At 40.6% G+C, this 25,553-nt stretch overlaps 1 protein-coding gene across 1 annotated transcript in view; it reads right to left on the bottom strand.

The window, feature by feature from the left end:
- Positions 1 to 25,553, bottom strand: part of LOC105492004 (lipoprotein(a)) — a 302,231-nt gene that overhangs the window by 31,385 nt on the left and 245,293 nt on the right. Inside the window, exons 55-58 of the mRNA XM_071095947.1 lie at positions 22,720 to 22,901; positions 21,007 to 21,166; positions 17,050 to 17,231; positions 15,668 to 15,827 (exon numbers count right to left, since the gene is read on the bottom strand). Of these exons, the coding sequence (XP_070952048.1) occupies positions 15,668 to 15,827; positions 17,050 to 17,231; positions 21,007 to 21,166; positions 22,720 to 22,901 (684 nt within the window). The remainder of the gene's footprint in view (positions 1 to 15,667; positions 15,828 to 17,049; positions 17,232 to 21,006; positions 21,167 to 22,719; positions 22,902 to 25,553) is intronic.

The following is a 25,553-nucleotide window of genomic DNA, read 5'->3' as shown; positions in this document are numbered from 1 at the left end:
GATCTGCCCACCTTGACCTCCCAAAGTGTCTTCTAGGGTTTTTATGGTTTTAGGTCTTACATTTAATTCTTTAATCTATCTTGAGTTAGTTTTTGTATAAGGTGTAAGGAAGGGGTCCAGTTTCAGTTTTCAGCATATGGTTAGCAAATTTTCCCAACACCATTTGTGTGGTGTTATTTCTGAGGCCTCTGTTCTGTTTCATTGCTCTATATATCTGTTTTGGTACCAATACCATACCATGCTGTTTTTGTTCCTGTAACCTTGTAGTATATTTTGACATCAGGTAGCATGATGCCTCCAGCTTTGTTCTTTTTGCTTAGGATTGTCTTGGATATACAGGCACTTTTTTGATTCCATATGAAATTTAAAATAGTTTTTTCTAATTCTGTGAAGAAATCAATGGTAGCTTGAAGGGGATAGCATTGAATCTATGAATTACTTTGGGCAGTATGGCCATTTTCACAATATTGATTCCTCCAGTTCATGAGCATGGAATGTTTTTCCATTTGTTTGTGTCCTGTCTTATTTCCTTGAGCAGTGGTTTGTAGTTCTCCTTGAAGAAGTCCTTTACATCCCTTGTAAGTTGTATTCCTAGGCATATTTTATTCTCTTTGTAGCAATTGTGAATGGGAGCTCATCATGATTTGGCTCTCTGTCTGTTATTGGTGTATAGAAACGCTTGTGATTTTTCCACATTGATTTTGTGTTCTGAGACTTCGCTGAAGTTGCTTATCAGCTTAAGGAGATTTTGGGCTGAGATGATAGGGTTTTCTAAATATTCAGTCATGTCATCTGCAAACAGAAACAATTTGACTTCCTCTCTTCCTATTTGAATACACTTTACTTCTTTCTCTTGCCTGATTATCCTGGACAGAACTTCCAATACTATGTTGAATAGGAGTGGTGAGAGAGGGCATTCATGTCTTGTGCTGGTTTTCAAAGGGAATGCTTCCAGCTTTTGCCTATTCGGTATGATATAGGCTAAGGGTTTGTCATAAATAGCTCTTATTATTTTGAGACATACTCCATCAATACCTAGTTTATTAAGAGTTTTTAGCACGATTGGGTATTGAATTTTATCAAAGGCCTTTTCTGCATCTATTGACATAATATTGTTTGGAATGCTTTCAGAAGGAATGGTGCTAGCTCTTCTTTGTACCTCTGGTAGAATTTGACTGTTAATCCCCATGGTCTGGGCTTTTTTTGGTTGGTAGGCTATTAATTACTGCCTCAATTTCAAAACTTGTTATTGGTCTATTAAGGGATTTGACTTCTTCCTGGTTTAGTCTTGGGAGGGTGTATGCGTCCAGGAATTTATCCATTTCTTTTAGATGTTCTATTTTATTTGCATAGAGGTGTTTAAAGTATTCTCTGATGGTAGTTTGTATTTCTGTAGCATCAGTGGTGATATCCCCTTTATTATTCTTTATTGTGCCTATTTGATTCTTCTCTATTTTCTTCTTTATTAGTCTGGCTAGTGTTCTATTTATTTTGTTAATCTTTTCAAAAAACCAGCTCCTGGATTTATTGATTTTTTAAAGGGTTTTTTTGTGTCTTTATCCCCTTCAGTTCTGCTCTGATGTTAGTTATTTCTTGTCTTCTGCTAGCTTTTGTATTTGTTTGCTCTTGCTTCTCTAGTTCTTTTAATTGTGATGTTAGGGTGTTGATTTTAGATCTTTCCCACTTTCTCCTGTGGGCATTTAGTGCTATAAATTTCCCTCTAAACAATGATTTAAATGTGTCCCAGAGATTCTGGCACATTCTGTCTTTGTTCTTATTGGTTTCAAAGAACTTATTTATTTCTGCCTTAATTTTGTTATTTACCCAGTAGTAATTCAGGAGCAGGTTGTTCAGTTTCCATGTAGTTGTGTGGTTTTGAGTGAGTTTATTAATCCTGAGTTCTAGTTTGATTGCACTTTGGGGTTAGAGACTATTTGTTATGATTTCTGTTCTTTGGCATTTGCTGAGGAGTGTTTTACTTCCAATTATGTGGTCAATTTTAGACTAAGTGTGATGTGGTGCTGAGAAGAATGTATATTCTGTTGATTTGGGGTGGTGAGTTCTGTAGATGTCTATTAGGTCAGGTTGGTCCAGAACTGAGTTCAAGTCCTGAATATCCTTGTTAATTTTCTGTCACATTGATCTAATATTGGCTGTGGGGTGTTAAAAACTCCCACTATTTTTGTGTGGAAGTCTAAGTCTCTTTGTAGGTTTCTAAGAACTTGCTTTATGAATTTGAGTGCTCCTGTATTGCGTGCATATATAATTAGGACAGTGAGATCTTCTTGTTGCACTCATCCTTTTACCATTATGTATTGCCCTTCTTTGTCTCTTTTGATCTTTGATGGTTTAAAGTCTGCTTCATCAGAGACTAGGATTGCAGCTCCCTTTTTATTTTCTTTCCATTTGCTTGGTAAATATTCCTTCATTTCTTTATTTTGAGCCCATATATGTCTTTTCACCTTAGATGGGTCTTCTGAATACAGCACAACAATGGGTCTTGACCCTTTATTCAATTTCCCAGTCTGGGTCTTTTAATTGGGGCATTTAGCCCATTTATACATAAGGTTAATATTGTTATGTGTGAATTTGATCCTGTCATTATGATGCTAGCTGGTTATTTTGCCCATTAGTTGATGCAGTTTCTTTATAGTGTTGATGGTGTTTACAATTTGGTATGTTTTTGCAGTGGCTGGTACTGGCTTTTCCTTTCCATATTTAGTGCTTTCTTCAGGCAGGCCTGAAGTGCTCTTGTAAGGCAGGCCTGGTGGTGACAAAATTCCTCAGCATTTGCTTATTTGTAAAGGGTTTTACTTCTCTTTTGCTTATAAAGTTTAGTTTGGCTGGATATGAAATTCTGTGTTGAAAATTATTTTCTTGAAGAACGCTGAATATTCTACATCTTTCTTCGGTGTGGATGTTTCCTGCCCTTGAACATCGGACTCCAATTTCTTCAGTTTTGGAATTCAGACTGACTCTCTTTGCTCCTCAGCCTGCAGATAGCCTATTGTGGGATCTTGTGATCACGAGAAAGGGGAGGTTCCAAGATGGCTGAATAGGAACAGCTCCAATCCACAGCTCCCAGCGTGAGCGACACAGAGACGGGTGATTTCTGTATTTCCAACTAAGGTACTGGGTTCATCTCACTGGGGTTTGTCAGACAGTGGATGCAGTCCACAGAGCATGAGCTGAAGCAGGGCAGGACATTGTCTCACCAGAGAAGCACAGGGGGTTGGGGAATTCCCTTTCCTAGCCAATAGAAGCCGTGACAGATGTACCTGGAAAATGGGGACACTCCCACCCTAATACTGTGCCTTTCCAATGGTCTTAGCAAACAGCACACCAGGAGATTATATCCTGTGCCTGGCTTGGATGGTCCCACACCCATGGAGCCTCACTCACTGCTAGCACAGCAGTCTGAGATTGAACTGCAAGGCAGCAGCAAGGCTTTGGGAGGGGGTGTGTCATTGCTGAGGCTTGAGTAGGTAAACAAAGTGGCCGGGAATCTCGAAATGGGTGGAGCACAACACAGCTCAAGAAGGCCTGCCTGCCTCTGTAGACTCCACCTCTGAGGGCAGGGCATAGCCAAACAAAAGGCAGCAGAAACCTCTGCACACTTAAACGTCCCTGTCTGACAGTTTGGAAGAGAGTAGTGGTTCTCCCAGCATGGAGTTTGAGATCTGAGAACAGACAGACTATCTCCTCAAGTGGGTCTCTGACCCCTGAGTAGCCTAACTGGGAGACACCTCCCAGTAGGGGCTGACTGACACCTCATACAGCCGGGTGCCCCTCTGAGATGAAGTTTCCAGAGGAAGGATCAGGCAGCAACATTTGCCATTCTGCAATATTTGCTGTTCTGCAGCCTCCACTGGTGATACCCAGGCAAACAGGGTCTGGAGTGGACCTCCAGCAAACTCCCACAGACCTGCAGCTGAGGGTCCTGACTGTTAGAAGGAAAACTAACAAATAGAAAGGACATCCACACCAAAACCCCATCTGTATGTCACCATCATCAAGAACCAATGGTAGATAAAACCACAAAGATGGGGAGAAACCAGAGCCGAAAAGCTGAAAATTCTAAATATCAGAGCACCTCTTTTCTTCCAAAGGAATGCAGCTCCTCACCAGCAACAGAACAAAGCTGGATGGAGAATGACTTTGAAGAGTTGAGAGAAGAAGGCTTCAGACTATCGGTAATAACAAACTTCTCTGAGCTAAAGGAGGATGTTCGAACCCATCCCAAAGAAGCTAAAAACCTTGAAAAAAGACTAGACGAATGGCTAACTAGAATAAACAATGTAGAGAAGACCTTAAAGGACCTGATGGAGCTGAAAACCATGGCACTACGTGACGCATGCACAAGCTTCAGTAGCTGATTCGATCAAGTGGAAGAAAGGGTATCAATGACTGAAGAGCAAATGAATGAAGTGAAGCAAGAAGAGAAGTTTAGAGAAAAAAGAGTAAAAAGAAGTAAACAAATCCCCCAGGATATATGGGACTATGTGAAAAGACCAAATCTTTGTCTGACTGGTGTACCTGAAAGTGACAGGGAGAATGGAACCAAGTTGGAAAACACTCTTCAGGATATTATCCAGGAGAACTTCCCCAACCTACCAAGACAGGCCAACATTCAAATTCAGGAAATACAGAAAACGCCACAAAGATACTCCTCGGGAAGAGCAACTCCAAGACACATAATTGTCAGATTTACAACAGTTGAAATGAAGGAAAAAATGTTAAGGGCAGCCAGAGAGAAAGGTCGGGTTACCCACAAAGGGAAGCCCATCAGACTAACAGCGGATCACTCGGCAGAAACTCTACAAGCCAGAAGAGAGTGGGGGCCAATATTCAACATTCTTAAAGAAAGAATTTTCAACCCAGAATTTCATATCCAGCCAAACTAACTTCATAAGTGAAGGTGAAATAAAATCCTCTACAGACAAGCAAAAGCTGAAAGACTTTGTCACCACCAGGCCTGCCTTACAAAAGCTCCTGAAGGAAGCACTAAACATGGAAAGGAACAACCCGTTCCAGTCACTGCAAAAACATGCCAAATTGTAAAGACCATCAATGCTAGGAAGAAACTGCATCAATGAATGAGCAAAATAACCAGCTAACATCATAATGACAGAATCTAATTCACATATAACAATATTAACCTTAAATGTAAATGGGCTAAATGCTCCAATTAAAAGACACAGACTGGCAAATTGGATAAAGAGTCAAGACTCATCACTGTGCTGTATTCAGGAGACCCGTCTCAGGTGTAGAGACACACATAGGCTCAAAATAAAGGGATGGAGGAAGTTCTACCAAGCAAATGGAAAACAAAAAAAATGCAGGGGTCACAATCCTATTCTCTGATAAAACACTTTAAATCAATAAAGATCAAAAGAGACAAAGAAGGCCATTAGATAATGGTAACGGGATCAATTCAACAAGAAGAACTAACAATCCTAAATATATATGCACCCAATACAGGAGCACCCAGATTCATAAAGCAAGTCCTTAGAGACCTACAAAGAGACTTAGATTCCCACACAATAATAATGGGAGACTTTAACACCCCACTGTCAACATTAGACAGATCAATGAGACAGAAAGTTAACAAAGATATCCCGGAATTGAACACAGTTCTGCACCAAGCAGACCTAATAGACATCTACAGAACTCTACCCCAAATCAATGGAATATACATTCTTCTCATCACCACATCACACTTATTCCAAAATTGACCACTTAGTTGGAAATAAAGCATTCCTCAGCAAATGTAAAAGAACAGAAATTATAACAAATTGTCTCTCAGACCAAAGTGCAATTAAACTAGAACTCAGGATTAATAAACTCACTCAAAACTGCTCAAATGCATGGAAACTGAACAACCTGCTCCTGAATGTGTACTGGGTACATAACAAAATGAAGGCAGAAATAAAGATGTTTTTTGAAACCAATGAGAACAAAGATACAACATACCAGAATCTCTTGGACACATTTAAAGCAGTGGGTAGAGGAAAATTTATAGCACCAAATGCCCACAAGAGAAAGCAGGAAAGATCTAAAATTGACACCCTAACATCACAATTAGAACTAGAGAAGCAAGAGCAAACACATTCAAAAGCTAACAGAAGGCAAGAAATAACTAAGATCAGAGCAAAACTGAAGGAGATAGAGACATAAAAAACCCTTCAAAAAATCAATGAATCCAGGAGCTGATTTTTTTTAAAAGATCAACAAAATTGACAGATCGCTAGCAAGACTAATAAAGAAGAAAAGAGAGAAGAATCAAATAGATGCAATAAAAAATGATAAAGGGGATATCACCACCGATCCCACAGAAATACAAACTACCATCAGAGAATACTATAAACACCTCTACGCAAATAAACTAGAAAATCTAGAAGAAATGGATACATTCCTGGACACATACACCCTCCCAAGACTAAACCCCGAAGAAGCTGAATCCTTGAATAGACCAATAACAGGCTCTGAAAGTGAGGCAATAATTAAGAGCCTACCAACCATAAAAAGTCCAGGACTGGAAAGATTCACAGCCAAATTCTACTAGAGGTACAAAGAGGAGCTGGTACCAATTCTTCTGAAACTATTCCAATCAATATAAAAAGAGGGAATCCTCCCAAACTCATTTTATGAGGCCAGCATCATCCTGATACCAAAGCCTGGCAGATACCCAACAAAATAAGAGAATTTTAGACCAATATCCCTGATGAACATCGATACGAAAATTCTCAATAAAATACTGGCAAACCAAATCCAGCAACACATCAAAAAGCTTACCCTCCATGTTCAAATTGGCTTCATCCCTGGGATGCAACGCTGGTTCAACATAGGCAAATCAATAAATGTAATTTATCATATAAACAGAACCAAAGACAAAAACCACATGATTATCTCAATAGATGTAGCAAAGGCCTTCAACAAAATTCAACAGCCTTCCTTGCTAAAAACTCTCAATAAACTAGGTATTGATGGGACATATCTCAAAATAATAAGAGCTATTTATGACAAACCCACCGCCAATATCATATTGAATGTGCAAAAACTGGAAGCATTCCCTTTGAAAACTGGCATGAGACAGGGATGCCTTCTCTCACCACTCCTATTCAACATAGTATTGAAAGTTCTGGCCAGGGCAATCAGGCAGGAGAAAGAAATAAAAGGTATTCAATTAGGAAAAGAGGAAGTCAAATTGTCTCTGCAGATGACATGACTGTATATTTAGAAAACCCCATTGTCTCAGCCCAAAATCTTAAGCTGAGAAGCAACTTCAGCGAAGTCTCAGGATACAAAATCAATGTGCAAAAATCACAAGCATTCCTATACACCAATAACAGATAAACAGTCAAATCATGACTAAAACACCAAAAGCAATGGCAACAAAAGCCAAAGTTGACAAATGGGATCTAATTAAACTAAAGAGCTTCTGCACAGCAAAAGAAACTACCATCAGAGTGAACAGGCAACCTACAGAATGGAAGAAAATTTTTACAATGTACCCATCTGACAAAGGGCTAATATCCAGAATCTATACTCCCATTCACAATTGCTTCAAAGAGAATAAAATACCTAGGAATCCAACTTAAAGGGATGTGAAGGTCCTCTTCAAGGAGAACTACAAACCACTGCTCAACGAAATAAAAGAGGACACAAACAAATGGAAGAACATTCCATGCTCATGGATAGGAAGAAACAGTGTCATGAAAATGGCCATATTGCCTAAGGTAATTTATGGATTCAATGCCATCCCCATCAAGCTACCAATGACTTTCTTCACAGAATTGGAAAAAACTACTTTAAAGTTCATATGGAACCAAAAAAGAGTCCACATTGCCAAGACAATCCTAAGCCAAAAGAACAAAGCTGGAGGTATCATACTACCCGACTTCAAACTATACTACGAGACTACATTAACCCAAACAGCATGGTACTGGTACCAAAACAGAGATATAGACCAATGGAACAGAACAGAACCCTCAGAAATAATACCACACATCTGCAACTATCTGATCTTTGACAAACCTGACAAAAACAAGAAATGGGGAAAGGATTCCCTATTTAATAAATGGTGCTGGGAAAACTGGCTAGCCATATGTAGAAAGCTGAAACTGTATTCCTTCCTTACAACTCATACAAAAATTAATTCAAGATGGATTAAAGTCTTAAATGTTAGACCGAAAACCATAAAAACCCTAGAAGAAAACCTAGGCAATACCATTCAGGACACAGGCATGGGCAAGGACTTCACATCTAAAACACCAAAAGCAATTGGCAAAAGGGATCTAATTAAACTGAAGAGCTTCTGCACAGCAAAAGAAACTACCATCAGAGTAAAAAAGTAACCTGCAGAATGGGAGAAAAATTTTACAACCTACCCATCTGACAAAGGGCTAATATCCAGAATCTACAAAAAGCATAAACAAATTTACAAGAAAAAAATCAAACAACCCCATCAAAAAGTGGGCAAAGGATATGAACAGACACTTCTCAAAAGAAGACATTTATGCAGCCAACAGACACATGAAAAAATGCTCATCATCACTGGCCATCTGAGAAATGGAAATCAAAACCACAATGAGATACCAACTCACACCAGTTAGAATGGCGATCATTAAAAAGTCAGGAAACAACAGGTGCTGGAGAGGATGTGGAGAAATAGGAACACTTTCACACTGTTGGTGGGACTGTAAACCAGTTCAACCATTGTGGAAGACAGTGTGGAAATTCCTCAAGGATCTAGAACTAGAAATACCACTTGACCCAGCCATCCCATTACTGGGTATATACCCAAAGGATTATAAATCATGCTGCTATAAAGGCACATGCACATGAATGTTTATTGCGGCACCATTCACAATAGCAAAGACTTGGAATCAACCGAAATGTCCATCAATTGTAGACTGGATTAAGAAAATGTGGCACATATACACCATGGAATACTATACAGCCATAAAATAGGATGAGTTCATGTCCTTTGTAGGGACATGTATGAAGCTGGAAACCATCATTCTGAGCAAACTATCGCAAGGACAGAAAACCAAACACTGCATGTTCTCACTCATAGGTGGGAATCGAACAATGAGAACACTTGAACACAGAGTGGGGAATATCACACACTGGGGCCTGTCATGGGGTGGGAGGAGGGGGGAGGGATAGCATTAGGAGATATAACCAATGTAAATGACGAGTTAATGATTGCAGCACACCAACATGGCACACGTATACATTTGTAACAAACCTACATCTTGTGCACATGTACCCTAGAACTACAAGTATAATAATAACAAAAAAAGGATGTTGAATATTGCCCCCCCCCACTCTCTTCTGGCTTGTAGGGTTTCTGCAGGAAGATCCACTGTTAGTCTTATTGGGTTCCCTTTGTGGGTAACCCAGACTTTCTCTCTGGCTGCCCTTAACATCTTTTTCCTTCATTTCAACCTTGGTGAATCTGATGATTGTGTGTCTTGAGGTTGCTCTTCTCGAGGAGTATCTTTGTGGCGTTTTCTGTATTTCCTGAATTTGAATGTTGTCCTGTCTTGCTAGGTTGGGGAAGTTCTCCTGGATAATATCCTGAAGAGTGTTTTCCAACTTGGTTCCAATCTCCTCGTCACTTTCAGGTACTGCAATCAAACATAGGTTCAGTCTTTTCACATAGTCCCGTATTTCTTGGAGGATTTGTTCGTTCCTTCTCATTCTTTATTCTCTAATCTTGTCTTCATGCTTTACTTCATTAACTTGATCTTCAATCTCTGATATCCTTTCTTCCACTTGATTGATTTTGCTATTGATACTTGTGTATGTGTCATGAAGTTTTTGTGCTGTGTTTTTCAGCTCCAAAAGGTCATTTATGTTCTTCTCTAAATTGCTTACTCTAGTTGGCAATCCTTCTAACCTTTCTTCAAGGTTCTTAGCTTCCTTGCATTGTGTTAGAACATGCTCCTTTAGCTTAGAGGAGCTTGCTATTACCTTCTGAAGCTGGGACCCACTTGAGGAGGTAGCCTGTCCCTTATCAGAGCTCTAGTGCTGTGCTGGGAGATCAACTGCTCTTTTCAGAGCTGGCAGGCAGGAAACTTTAAGTCTGCTGAAGCTGCACCCACAGCCAACCCTTCCTCTAGTTGCTGTCCCAGGGAGATGGGAGCTTTGTCTATAAACTTCTGATTGGGGCTGCTGCCTTTCTTTCAGAGATGCCCTGCCCAGAGAGGAGGAATCTAGAGAGGCAGTCTTGCTACAGTGGCTTTGCCAAGCTGCAGTGCACTCTGCCCAGTTCAAACTTCCTAGTGACTTTGCTTACACTGTGAAGGGAAAACCTCCTACTCAAACCCCAGTAATTGTGGACACCCCTCCTCCCACCAAGCTTGAGTGTCCCAGGTCAATTTCAGACTGCTGTGCTGGCAGCAAGAATTTCAAGCCAGTGGAGCTTAGCTTGCTGGGCTTCATGGGGGTGGGATCCACTGAGCAAGACCACTTATCTCCCTGGCTTCAGCCGTTTTTTCAGGGGAGTGAATGGTTCTGTCTTGCTGGCATTCCAGGGACCACTGGGGCATGAAAAAAATCTCCTGCAGCTAGCTCAGTGTCTGCCCAAACGCCAGCCCAGTTTTGGGCTTGAAATCCAGGGTCCTGGTGGTGTAGGCACCCCAGGGAATCTCCTGGTCTACGGGTTGTGAAGACCATGGGAAAAGCATAGTATTTGTGCTGGAATGCACTGGTCCTCACGGCACAGTCCCTCACAGCTTCCCTTGGCTAGGGAAGGGAGTTCCCCGACCCCTTCCACTTCCCAGGTGAGGTGAGGCCCCACCCTGCTTCAGCTCACCCTCTGTGGGCTGCACCCACTGTCTAACCAGTCCCAATGAGATGAGCCGGGTACCTTGGTTGGAAATGCAGAAATCACTCACCCTCTGTGTTGATCTCACGGGGAGCTACAGACCGGAGCTGTTCCTATTCAGCCATCTTGCCAGCCATTGACTCTTTCTGAATTTTTAAGTGGAGCATTTAGGCCATTTAGATTCAATTTTAGTATTGAAATGTGAGGTACCATTGCATTCATCATATTCTTTGTTGCCTCCATACTTCGGTTTTGTTTTTTGTTTTTGCTTTTTAACTTGTACTTTTGTTGTATAGGTCTTGTGTGATTTATGCTTTAAAGAGGTTCCATTTTTATGTGTTTCTAGGATTTGCTTCAAGATTTCGAGCTCCTTTTAGCAGTTCTTCTAGTGGTGACTTGGTAATGGTGAATTTTCTTAGCACTTGTTTGTCCAAAATGACTGTAACTTTCCTTCATATATGATGCTTACTTTTGCTGGATACAAAATTCTTGGCTGATAATTGTTTTGTTTGAGGAGGCTGATGATAGGGCCCCAATCCGTTATAGCTTGTAGGGTTTCTGCTGAGAAATTTGTTGTTAATCTGATAGGGCTTCCTTTATAGGTTACCTGGTGCTTCTGTCTTACAGCTCTTAAGACTCTTGCCTTCGTCTTAACTTTGCATAACCTGATGAGAATGTGCCTAGGCAAAGATCTTCTTGTGATGAATTTCCCAGGTGTTCTTTGTATTTACATGTGCTTGTATTTACATGTTCTTTGTGTTTCTTGTATTTGCATGTCTAGGTGTCCAGCAAGGCCAGGTAAGTCTTCCTATTATATCCCCAAATATGTTTTCCAAGTTTTTAGTATCGTCTTCTTCCTTGGGAGCCATGATTATTCTTATATTTGGTCATTTAACATAATCCCAGATGTCTTGGAGGCTTTGTTCATATTTTCCTATCCTTTTTTCTTTGTCTTTGTTGGATTGGGTTAATTTGAAGAATTTGTCTTTGAGCTCTGAATTTATCTTTTCTACTTGTTCAATTCTATTGCTGAGACTTTCCAGAGCATTATGCATTTCCAGAAGTATGTCCAAAGTGTCCTAAATTTTTTATTGTTTTTTAAATTAAGCTATCTATTTTGTTGAATATTTCACCCTTTACTTCTTGCATCATTTTTTTTTATTTCCTTGCATTGGACTTTGCCTTTCTCTGCTCCCTCCCTGATTAGCTTAATAACTAATCTCCTGAATTATTTTTCAGGTAAATCAGGGATTTCTTCTTGGTTTGGATTAATTGCTGGTGAACTAGTGTGATTTCTAGGGGTGTGATGAGCCTTGTTTTGTCATATTACCAGGGTTTGTTTTCTGGTTCCTTCTCATTTGGGTAGACTGGTCAGAAGGAAGGTCTAGGACTGAAGGCTGTTGTTCAGATGTTTTTGTCCCACAGGATGTTCCCTTGATGTAGTACTCTGCCCCTTTTCCTGTGGATGTGGCTTCCTGTGAGCTGAACTGCAGTGATTGTTGCCTCTCTTCTGGGTCTTGCCACCTAGTGAGTCTACCCAGCTCTGGGCTGGTACTGGGGGTTATCTGCACAGAGTCCTGTGATGTGAACCATCTATGGGTCTCTCAGCTGTGGATACCAGTACCTGTTCTGGTGGAGGTGGTGGAGGGTGCAATGGACTCCATAGGGGTTCCTAGCTTTGGTGGTTCAAAGCCCTATTTTTGTGCTGGTTGGCCTCCTGCATCAGCTGTAGTAGTGTGGAGAGGGACTAGAGGTGGGTGGGCCCCAGAACTCCAAAGATTATATGCTCTTTGTCTTCTGCTACCAGGGTGGGTAGGGAAGGGCCATCAGTTGGGGGCGGGACTAGGTATGTCTGAGCTCAGCACTTTCCTTGGGTGTGTCTTACTGAAGCTTCTCTTGGGGATGGGCGTGAGGTTCCTAGGTCACTGGAGTTGTGCACCTAGGAAGATTATGGCTGCCTCTGCTGAGTCATATGGGTTGTCAGGGAAGTGGAGGAAAGCTGTCTGTCACAGGCCTCACCCAGTACCCATGCAAACCGAAGGGCTGGTCTTACTCCCACCATGCCCCCCACCCCCCAACAGCCCCAAGTCTGTTTCCAGGCGGAGGGGAAGTCAGGCTTGAAAACTTGCCTGAGGTTTTCTACCTCCCAGCTGTGAAAGAAAAGGGCTTTAGTCCTCCCACCTGTGAAGTCTGCAAGCCAGATTCATGCCCTCCCCCAAGTTCTGGCCAGTAGGCTTCTCCCCCTGTTCGAATTGTTACAAAGTTCAGACAGAGCAGTCCTCCCTGTGGAGTTTTACCCTCTGTTCCTCTGGCCACCCTCCTGATGGATCCCTGTGGTGCCAGGCAGGAATGGGCTGCTTGGGGATCCAGCAAGCTCCCAGGTCTTCTCTGCTCCTTCCTCTACCCCTGTATTTCACTTGGCTCAGCTCTCTAATTTTACTGAACTCCAGGTAAAGTTGGGAACTTCTCCCACAAACAGACTTTCAGCTTCTCCAGTTGGGGGGTGTGTTTGAGGGAGTAAGGCCCCCCTTTGCCATTTCTACAGTTGGGGCACTCACAGTATTTGGGGTGTCTCCTGGCTCCTGCAGGAGCAGTCTGTTTCCTTCACAGGGTCTGTGGGTCCTCTCAGGATTGCTGGTCTGTTCTTACAGTCAATATCAGGCTAAAATCCACAATACAAGCCTCCACATGCTGCTCTGTCCAGAGCTGCAATCTAGTCCTGCCTTCTGTCTGCCATGATCCCTCACCTCTCTGGTTTTTCTTCTTTCTATTACTTTAAAGATGTTACTTCATTGTTTCTGACTTTAATTGTTTCTGATGAGAAGACATCAGTCATTTGTGTAACTGTTTCTCTACATAAACAATGTTTTTTCCTCTGGCTTATAAAATTTTCCTTGCTATCTTTGATTTTAGACAATTTAACCAAGATTTGCCCAAGTAAATCATACATTTTTACTTTTCAAAATCATATTTCTGATTGATTAATTTTCTTGAATCTGTGAGCTCCTTACTTTCTTCATATTTGGAAAGTTTTCAGTCATCATTGCTTCAGGCATTTTTTCTCTTCCAGTATCTCTTTCCTCTCTTGTGATATTTGATCACAAGAACAAATGATCATATGTATATTTTAAATGTTCTTGCTAATTCTATCATTTCTGTCATTTCTGGGTCTATTTGTATTGAGTGATTTTTCTCCTGGCTATGGATCACACTAAATGCTTTTTGCATGTCTAGTAAATTTTTAAATTTATGTCACATATTGTGGATACCAGACAACTGAGAAATTTGGTTTTGTTGTTTACCTATGAAGAGGTTAAGTTTTCTTCTGATGGGCAACTAATTGATGTTTAGATGATTTTGGTGTTTCTCACTTGCTTTTCAATCTTGCTAGGATTTTTGTGGAGTAGACTTTGCTCTTAAAATACATCAACTCTGTTTCCAAAGAATGGCTTTTCTGGGGTCTCTACTGAATGCCCAAGATTTGCAATGAGGTCTCTTCTCTAGCTGGTAAGAACTCAAATATCTCCCAGTGCTTTGTGAGCTCTGCCATCTCCATTGAACTCACTGTTCCCTTGTAGTTGTTCTTTCCCCAGTAGCTGTTCTTTGTCCTGCTTTCATTGTGGAATCATTCCCTGTGCATACGCAGGTTTATATTACACTGAGGCGACTTCTATGTGCATGACTGTAGCTCTTTATCTCCACAAATTCTTTCTTATTATTACCAAGCGTAGAAAATCCCAGCTGCCTTTGTAATTCCAAATTCTAGTGTCTCTCAGTTCATCAAGACTGCTGTGGTCTGCTTGGGCTCCATCTCTTTGCCCTTCAATCCATGATGAAATACAGAATACTTATGGAGTTGATCACATTTGTTTCCTGTTCTAAATTATCTCAATACACTACTGTCTGTTATGCAACATGTGAAAACAGTATTTTCATATATTTTATAGTCATTTGCTTCCAAAAGACTGTTATGCTTACACCTGCTTTTTGTCCACATACCTGTCCCTTTTACTTTTCAGCCTTTATGTACTTTCTGACTCTCATCTGCCTTCCTGCTTTTGCTCTTCATGTCCTGGTAACACATGTCCTTTCAGACCACTGGTGCTTCAGACCCAGTGTGTTTATACAGGTATGTATGTGTGCATATATATATGGGTATATATACACACACACACATATATATATTTATGTGTAAATGAATATTCAGTTACATACTTGAATATTTATATATAAATATTTAAAATGTTATGTTAAAATATATAAAAATAGACATACTTAGTGAAACAATATAATTTTTAATAAAATATTTAAAATATATAAATTTATACAAAAATTTAAATATAAAATTTGTACATAAGTATATAAATATTCAGACATATATATAAATATTCAGGTGTGTGTGTGTGTATATCTATATGTCTTAATTTTTTTTTTACTTATTACCCGTGACAAAAATGGCAAACAAACCTTCGGGAATTGAAGTTTAGAATGACAAAATTGCATGGGTGAAAGATGACATTGATTTTTAGTGGGCATTGCAGAATGGTACTGTATTTAAGCATGTGGTCATTTGATCTTCTGAGCTTTACATGAATGTGACTTCACCACCTCCGTATATTCTGCTCCTTCCATAAAACTATTAGGAAATATACCAGGCCTAAAATTTCTCTTCTCTTAGGCTCTTTGCTCAAAAGCAAAGGTCCTGAGACATTTTGCCAAAATGTGAATCTAAGAGAAATTTGTCCCTAGGAAGTGAACCTAAAGCATGGCTCTTCTAACCAATAATTGAGTTGGCTGTTGCTCCTCTTATGGTTTTAATCAAATACATACGCATTTGGGTAGTTTTCTGGGGTCCTCTGATGCCAGTGTGGTATCATAGATGACCAAGATTGACAGTTCCTTCCTGTGACAGTGGTGGAGGATGTGCCTCGATAACTCTGTCCATCACCATGGTAGCAATCCTGGACCACAGGGCTTTTCTCAGGTGGTGCTGAAATTAAAATAAAAGACATCATAGTAATTGCATGAGCAGAGAAACATGGGAGAAAATTTATGTCACAAACTGGACAGTAGCCTCTGAAAATTATTACTATTCTTTTTTCTACTAGTAGCAAAAGGATGTGAAAAGACTCAATAGAGTCATAGTATTCTAGAATTTTAATAAGTTCAAAGAAACATTATTTTTAAATCTAAAGATAAAGAACAGAGCAGAATGCTGGACACTGGAAATTACATTCATGTGCAGCTCCATCCTATGAATCTCTACTGAGTGTTCATGAGAACCACAGGGCAGAAGACCAGAATGCAATGCATTCCTTGGTGTAGGCTGTAGGAGGTAACTGGTGGTCAGTCAGGAGCAGGCATGAGACCCTTCCACATTTCCCTAGACCATTGCTCATACCAAAGCAAAAGCCTTAACCTTCTGAATATTTGGGCAGGAAATCATCCTGCATTTAGGAGTGCAGGCAAAGACTCATTGTTTCTCAAGGAGGGTTAGAGACAAACAACTTATTCCCTTGGAGGAGAGATAGGGAGTCTTCTGGTGCCCAGAATCCTGAATTGCAACAAAGCAGAATTCTCTTCCTCTTCTTCTGTAGACTCACTGCCGACGCAAGTTTCATGAGAAGAAGAGGCAAGAACACCTAGAAATCTCTAACTTCAAAGCCATGTGAACAGAGCCTGTGAAAGACTGAGGTAGGCCAGGGAGAGAGACCATTCGTTGGTTACCTCCTGCTGTGTAGCCCCAGGACAATTAAAAATAATGCAGTCTCCTTAGGTTTCTATAGGATATCATACTCAAAGGCAACATTCTTAAGAGACTGCGAACTGTGGATTGCAATGAAAAAGGTCTATTTTAAATCACCGGAAAGGCTTATTGGCTTGGAAATCTTCACATATTTGGCAGGTTGTTAGAATATCCATTTTGGCTAGGACACTGAAATGACCCACTTAATAACCAGGGGAGTGGTAAGTACAGTGCCCTGGAGGGTCTGTGCGCTTCCTAAAGACACTGTGCCCTTCCTAAAGACACTGCCTCCTCATGGGGTGCCAAAAATCACAGCTCTGGATCCCCCAGAGAGGGCGCTGACACTTTCTTCCACATAGCAGACCCTCAACCAACCCTCCAGTGTACCACTGAAGGCGTCTGCATCAGTAAGATTTTCCATGGCTTTTTATCCCAGTGTATAGATGTCTAATCACAAACGTCTTACCTTGTTCAGAAGGAGCCTCTGTGCTTGGAACCGGGACCACCGTGGGAGTTGTGAGGACACTTGATTCTGTCACTGGACATTGTGTCAGGTTGCAGTACTCCCACCTGACACTGGGATCCATGGTGTAACACCAAGGGCGAATCTCAGCATCTGGATTTCTGCAATAGTTCCTGGTCAGGCCACTGCAAATTTCAAAACAATACAGGTTACCAGAGATGGGAGAAGATTCAAGAGCACTTAGCGCCCTCTACGTTTTGCTGTAACAAAGTGTTAGCAAGTACCTTTGAAATATTCCCATTATACATACAATAATATTGCCATAAGCACAAATGGTCTTCAACTTCAACTTTAAACAAGTGTGGACACATCACAGATTATAATTTTTATTTTAAAACATCAAAAGTAGTATATGCTCTCTATAAAAACTGAGATAATACATGTCTGTACAAGAAAGCATCAGAATATCCTCCTTTCACCTTCTGCCAAATACTTTCCTCCAGAATAAATGACATAGATTTTGAAGTATATATCTCAGATTTTTTAAATGCACATACAAAGGTATCTCTGTCTGTCTAGCTCTTTGTATCTCTCTCTATAGGACTATATAGTAATGGGTAAGTTGGAACTCAAATACATTTCCCCAAGGAAGAAAGGACATCCAAGATTACATAATTCCCATGCTAGCCCCCTTACTCTATTTACTCATAGTGTAGCATAAATGCTCTACATTTTCAATATAAAATAATCATGAAAATAGTATTACTATAAATACTGTATCTGGTAGAGCAAGGAGGTTTGGCTCTACAAGATTTATAAAAGCTTCCCTGGAAAACTAGCTCCCAGGCAGGATGTTGGTTCTCTAGGATTGGTTCATGGGAAGGACCTCCTCTCCTGCTCTCAGTCCGTCCTCTGCTGGCTGCAGCCACTCTGGGACTGAAGGAATGGGTGATGAGTTGAAAGAACAGCGGGACCCAAGGCATAAAGGGAGACGGCTAGGTAAACTATGGGATCTGAAGGGGCCAAGTGGCTATGGAGGAGTCAGAAAACAATGCAGTAAGAGGCACAACAGGTGAAGACCCTAGACTGGGGGAATCTTGGAGAATGCATTCCCCCTTATGCCGCCCAAGAACGTTGCTCCAACCTCTCAGAATCTTCTTATTATTTTTCTTCTACTTACATAGCATTCTTTCACATCTTTTATTACACAATCTTGCTGATGAAACATTCTTTTATTTGTTCTTTGTTTTTAGGATGACAGAATATGTACTTACATAACATTCATTTTCAATGATTGTTTGCTGTGCACAGCGTTTAAGTTTGCTGTTTTTTTTTTCCTTCTTATCACTCTAAAGGTGTTATTCCATTGTTTCTGACTTGATCTTTATTTTTCTTCTTAGTGTGTTATTTCATTGTTTCTGACCTGATCTTTTCTTCTTCTTACCACTCTACAGGTGTTATTTTGTTGTTTCTGATATGATCTTGTTTTCCTTCCTACTACGCTAAATGTGACAGTTTGTTGTTTCTGATTTGGTCTTTTTTTCTTCTTACCACTCTAAAGCTGTTATTCTATTGCTTCTGATTTGTGTTGTTTCTGATAAGAAGGCATCAGTCATTTGTGTCACTGTTACTCTATGTAAAGGTATGCTTTTTTCCTCAGGCTTCAAATAAGATTTTACTTTCTATCTTTGATTATGGACAATTTAAGTATGATGTGTCCAACTAAATCATACAGTTTTACTTTTTAAAATCCTATATCTGATCCATTGAGCTTCTTGACTATGTGAGTTTATCATATTTTCCGTATTTAGAAAGTCATCAGCCATCACTGCTTCAAGTATTTTTTTTTTGTTCCAACATCTCTTTCCCCTCCTCTGTGACTTGCTTTAAACATATATTAAATATTTTGATATTTTCATAAATGTCCTTGAGGCTCTGCTTATTTATCTTCTCAGGCTTTGTATGAGTGTGCTGTGGTTTGTACCACCCTAATATTTTCTAGTTAGCTTTATCATCTGTACTATCTAGTATGATTATAAGGCCATCTAGTGATTTTCTCATTAAAGAGATGTCTCTTTTTTTAGTTCTTGACTTCCATTTGGTCCTTTTACAATTTTTCTTTCTGTTGATATTATTCATTTATTTATTTCTTGTTCATGCTTTCTTTAAATCCTTGAACACAATTATGATACATACATTTTAAATCTCCTTGCCAATTCTGTTATTTTTATCATTTCGGGGTCTATTTGTATCGACTGATTTTTCTCCTGGTTATGGATAACACTAAATGCTTTTTGTATGTTCAGCAAATTTTTAAATGTATGTGACACATTGTGGATACCATATAATTGAGAGATTTAATGTTGTTTACCTCTGAAGAGGTTATGTTTTCTTCTGACAGGAAATTAATTTACTTGGAGATCACCTGGATCTTTTTAGACTTGGTTTCTAAGCTTTTCTAGGGTGTTTCTGGAGTAGACTTTATTCTAGGAATGCATTAATTCTACTCCTGAAGTATGGCTTTTTTGGGGTCTCCGCTGAATGCCCAAGATGTTCAATGAGGTGTCTCTCCTCAGGCTGGTCAGAGCTCAAATACCTCCCAGTGCTATGTGAGCTCTGGCATCTTCACTGAGCTCACTGTTCCTCTGCAGTTGTTCTTTCCCCAGTAGCTGCTCTTTATACTCCTTTCTCTCTGGAACATCTTTCTGTGCATACACAGCTTTCTATTTAGCCAGAGACTTGAGGAGACTTCTGTGTGTATTCCTGGAGCTCCTTTTCTCCACAAATACTTTCTCATTATTACCTAACCTAGAAAATCTCAGTTTTATTAGTTACCAAAACTCCAGTCTCTCTTCCCAGTTTAGCAAGACTGCTGTGGAATGCTTTGGTTAAAACTCTTTGCCCTTAAGTGTAGGAAGAGTGATTATGGGGTTGATCTTATTTGTTTCCCTTTCTAAATTATCTCAGGTTGTACTGTCTGCTGTCCAACATGTGCAAACAGTTTTTCAATATTGTTCATACTCACTTATGGCAAGAGGCCAGTTCTTGTCAGACATGCATTTTTTGTCCATGTATCTGCCCATTTTAATCACCGCAACTGTTTACTTCCTAACTTTCATCTGCATTCCTGCTTTTACTCTTCCTGACAACCTATATCCCTTCAGAAAACTGGTGCTTAGAACCCAGTGTATTCATACAGGTTAGTACTCATACATAAATATATGCACTAATTACTTCTTCTTCTTCTTCTTTTTTTTTTTTTTTAAGATTGAGTCTTGCTCTGTCACCCAGGCTGGAGTGCAGTGGCATGCTCTCGGCTCACAGCAAACTCTGAATCCCAGGCTCAAGTGATTCTCCTGCCTCAGCCTCCCAAGTAGCTGGAATTGTAGGTACCCACCACCATGACCGGCTAATTTTTGTACTTTTGGTAGAGATGGGGTTTTGCCATGTTGGCCAGGCTGGTCTCGAACTCTTGACCTCTGGTGATCTGCCTGCCTTGGCCTCCCAAAGTGCTGGGATTACAGGCCTGAACCATTGCACCCAGCCTGAATTTGTTACTTCTGATCCATGTCAAAAATGGCAAACACAAACTTCACTTCAGGGAATGGAGGATAGAATGATAGAATTGCATGGTTGAAAGACTGCATGGATATTTAGTGGGCATTGTGGAATGATACTGTGTCTAAGCATTTGGTCATTTGATCTCCTTAGCTTTACATTAATGAGACTTCACCACTTCCATATATCCTGCTGCTTCCATCAAACTGTTATGAAATATAGCAATCCTAAAATTTCTCTTCATTCAGACTCTTTGCTCAAAAGGAAGGTTCCTGAGACATTTTGCTACAAACTCTGAGTCTATGAGAAATTGGGACCTAGGAAGTGAGTTTGTAGCATGGGCCAGCTAAGAGAAATTTTAGTTGACTATTGTTCCTTTTATGGCTAACATGATAGACATACGCATTTGGATAGCGTAATGGGATCCTCCGATGCCGATGTGGTGTCATAGACAACCAAGACTGACATGTTCTTCCTGTGATAGTGGTGGAGAATGTGCCTCGATAACTCTGTCCATCACCTTGGTAGCAGTCCTGGACCCCAGGGCTGTTTTCAGTTGGTGCTGAAATTAAAAGAGAAAATCAAGCTCAGCATTGCCTAGAAAAGAGAAACATGTGAAAAAAAATTATGGCACATAAAGTGGAATAATCTGAGGATTAACAATTTACACTCTTCTATAATAGCATGCAAATTGAAATGTAGAATAAAGAATACAAATAGACTCATAGGATTCTTTTTTTTTTATTTTTATTTTTTGAGACGGAGTCTCGCTCTGTCACCCAGGCTGGAGTGCAGTGGCCGGATCTCGGCTCACTGCAAGCTCTGCCTCCCGGGTTTATGCCATTCTCCTGCCTCAGCCTCCTGAGTAGCTGGGACTATAGGCACCTGCCACCTTGCCCGGCTAGCTTTTTTGTATTTTTTAGTAGGGGCGGGGTTTCACCGTGTTAGCCAGGATGGTCTCGATCTCCTGACCTCATGATCTGCCCGTCTCAGCCTCCCAAAGTGCTGGGATTACAGGCTTGAGCCACCGTGCCTGGCCGACCCATAGGATTCTATAAATTTAATAAGTAGTCATAAATATTTCAATTCAACCCTGGAAAACTGAAAAAGGAACAAACATAAAACAGATCAGAGTGCCTATACTTCAAAATTACACTCATGTGATGGTCTTTTGCTTACACCTCTTCTGGGTGTTCATGAGAACAAGGCAGGAAATCAGGGTGCCATGCATCAGGCTGTGCAGGCTGTAGGTGGTGATTGACTGTCAGTGGGGGGTATACATGAAACCCTTGCACATTTTCCTAGACCACTGCTCCTCCAAAGCAAAAGCCTTCAGATTCTGGGATATGGGGCAGAAAAAGATCTTGCATCTAGGACACATTACCTCTCAGGGAGGAGTAGTACAGGCCAAAATTTTATAGCCTAGGAGGGGAGACAGAGAATCTTGGGCCCAGGATCCCTCATGACAACAAAGCTGACATCCACTACTCTTCTTATCAAAAAACAATGGAGATACATGTTCCATGAGGAGGAGGGACGAGAACACTGAAAACTCCCTTCCCTCAAATCCTAGGTGTGCACGGCCTGTCCAAGATGAAGGTAGGCTTAGGAGATAAAGAATTCAGTGGCTATGTATTGCTTCAAAGACTCAGGACAATACGGATCTAATGAAGTCATGTTAAGTTTCTCAAGAACAACAGCCTCAAAAATGGCATTCCTCCAAAATGGTAAAGCTGAAGACTGCAATAAACACTGCCTACTTGAAGAAAGGGCTGGACAGGTTTAGGAGCTTGGTAAATCATCACAAATTTGGCAGGATGTTAGAATATCCATCTTGGCTGGGACAGTAATATGATTCGTTTGATAACAGGGGAGTGGTAAGTCCAGTGCCCTAGAGGGTCTATGCCCCTTTTAAAGACACCATCCCTCACATGGCACTCAACATCACAACTCTGGTTCCCCCAGAGGAGGCACTGAAGCTTCCTACCCATTGGCTGCCCATGACTTCACCTTTGACTTCCTGTGCAGCATGGAAGGCTTCTGCATCACAAAGATTTTGCAACTCTTTTTATCCCAATGTCCGAAGGTATGGTTGTCTGACCGCAGGCTTCTTACCTTCTTCAGAAGGAACCTCTCTGCTTGGAACTGGGACCACCATGGGAGTTGCAAGGACACTTGATTCCATCACCACACATTGTGTCAGGTTGCAGTACTCCCATCTGACTCTGGGATCCATGGTATAACACCAAGGGCGAATCTCAGCATCTGGATTCCTGCAGTAGTTCTTGGTCAGGCCACTGCAAATTATAAAACAATACAGGTCACCAGAGATTAGAGAAGAAACAACACTACCTGGCACCCTTTATGTTTTGTTGTAACAAAGTGTTAAGCGAATTTGAAATATTCTCACTAAAAGTCCCAAAACAAATGGTCCTCAACTTCTAAACAACTGTGAACATTTCAAAGACAGATTATTATTCTTATTGTAACACATTCAAAGTAATCTATGCTTTATAAGAAAACTGAGAGAAAACATCAATGTGTACAAGAAAGGATCAGAATACACTCCTTCCACCTTCTGCCAAATACATTCCTCTGGATTAACCGAGAGGGATTTTGAAGTGTGTCTTGTAGATTGTTTTATGCACATACAAACGTTTCTCTGTCAGGCTCTCTGTATATCTCTCTAGAAAACTGCATGATCTATTCAGTGTTTGATTTGCTGATTTGTTGTTTACCTAAGGAATCCATCCACATGATTTACATTCATGAATTTATTTACATACAGTTGATCTCAATATCTACTTCTCAGCTTTCAGACCTAGAGGATGCTAAGCAATGGTGCCTCTCTCCTGTTACTCCTGATGGTGATGGATATGCTCCCTCCTTGGTCTATCATCTGTTTAGCCAGACTTTGGTCAATCATATGGATCTTTTCAAAGAACCTAACTTTCTGTTTCATGGATTTACTCCTTTGTTGGTCTATTTTCTTGTCCACTGAATGTCATTGGTTTGGACTATTTCCTTCCATCCACTTTCCTTGTGTCTTATTTGCTTTTCCTTGCTTAGATATGCAAGCTGGGTCTTATTAAGCTGTGGTCTTAGATCAACAGCTGTCAAAGCTTTTGTTCATAGGAACCCCGCTTTTTTCTTCTTAGCTTTGAATTGCGGCAATTTAACTATGATGTATCCCAGTAAATCATAGAGTTTTGCTCTTTAAAATTCTATACCTGAGTCATTTAGCTTCTTGACTATGAGTTTCTTGTTTTCTGGATATTTGGCATGTTGTAAGCTATCATCACTTCAAGTATAATTTCTGTCACAATATATTTTTCTTCTTCTGTGACTTGCCTAAAACATATATTAAATGTGTGGATTTTTCCTAGATGCCCTTGAGGCTCTGTTGATTAATGGGTTCAGTCTTTGTGTGTGTTTGTGTGCCTGTCTGTTGGTTTGGCTGTCTGTCCTGTGGTCTGTGTAGCTCCTATTGAATTATTTTCTAGGTCACCTTTCCTACCATAATATCTAAAGTGACGATAAGGTCATCCAGTGAGTTCTTCATTAGACGTGTACCTTTTCTCAGTTCTTTAATTTTCATTTGGCTTTTCAATTCTTTTCTTTTCTCCTGCTATTCTGCTTTTGTTTCTCTCATAGTCAGCTTTTGCTGACATTTTCCTGAAACACAGTTCTCAGAGGTGCATTTTAAGTGTTCTCACCAATGTCATCAATTCTATCATTTCTGGGCTTGTTTGTGGTGAGTGATTTTTCTCCCAGTTATATATCACAGTGAAAGCTTCTTGTGTTTCTATTAAATTTTTAAATAGAAGTCATGCAATGGGAATGCCATATAACTGAGCAACTTGTATTTGTCCCTTGCCTCTAAGCAGGGGTTGAGTTTTTGTCTTGTGGAATGCAGTTAATTTACTTGGAGATCATTTGGATCCTTTTAGACTGGCTTGGAAGAAGGGTTGCTGGAGTGTTTCTGGAGTCACCTTGATTCTAGGAATAAGATGATCCCAATCCCAAAGTACAGCTTTCTTTGGTCTCTACTGAAAGCCCAAAATGTAGTGAGGTGTTTCTCCTCTGAGTGGTCAGAATTCAAACATCCTCCAGTGCTATGTGAGCTCTGTCATCTCCATTGAGCTCACTGCTCCCCTGCAGTTGTTCTTTCCCAAGTAGCTTTTCTTTATTGTTCTTTCTTTGTGGAAACTGTCCCTGTGCATACTCAGCTTTGTGTTTAGCCAAAGACTTGAGGAGACTTCTGTGTGTATTCCCAGAGCCCCTTTCCACCACAAACCCCTTCTCATTCTTAGCCAGCCTAGAACATATCAGCTGCCTGAGGCATCGCAGACTCCAGTCTCTCTCCTCAGTTAAGCAAGACTACTGTGGTCAGCTGGGCTCCACCCACTTGTCCTGCAATCCAACACTGTGTCCAGGAAGGAAGACAAGTGAATGATGGGGTTGATCTCCTTTGATTCCCTTTCTTAGTTCTCTCAAGCCTACCATATCTGTTGTCCAACCTGTGAAAACAGTTTTCTCATGTATTTGATAGTCCTTCATGGAGGAAAGGCTGGCATAGCCAGACCTGGGTTTCTGTCCATCTTCCTGAATGTGTAACTCTTCAGCATCTCTACACTTCCTGACTCTTAGCTGCCATCCTACTTTTGCTCCTCATGTGCTGGCAACACATAGATTTTCAGACACCTTGTTCTCACAACCCAGCGTGTTTGTACAGGTTAGAGGAGAAAGTGATTGGAAGATCTCAATGTCAATATAGATATCCTTCACTTGTTACCCAAGACAAACATGGCAAACACAACCTCCACTCCAGGGCTTAGAGATTAGAATGACAGAATTCCCTGGTTGAACTATTGCACTGGTCTTTAGTGGGCATTTTAGAATGGTGCTATTTCTAAGCACATGGTCATATGCTCTTCTGAGCTTCCTAT

Source organism: Macaca nemestrina, chromosome 5, assembly GCF_043159975.1.
Source record: "Macaca nemestrina isolate mMacNem1 chromosome 5, mMacNem.hap1, whole genome shotgun sequence".
Taxonomy (NCBI): Eukaryota; Metazoa; Chordata; class Mammalia; order Primates; family Cercopithecidae; genus Macaca; species Macaca nemestrina.
Note: the sequence above shows the minus strand (reverse complement) of the source record. Positions and strands in the feature narration are given on the sequence as shown.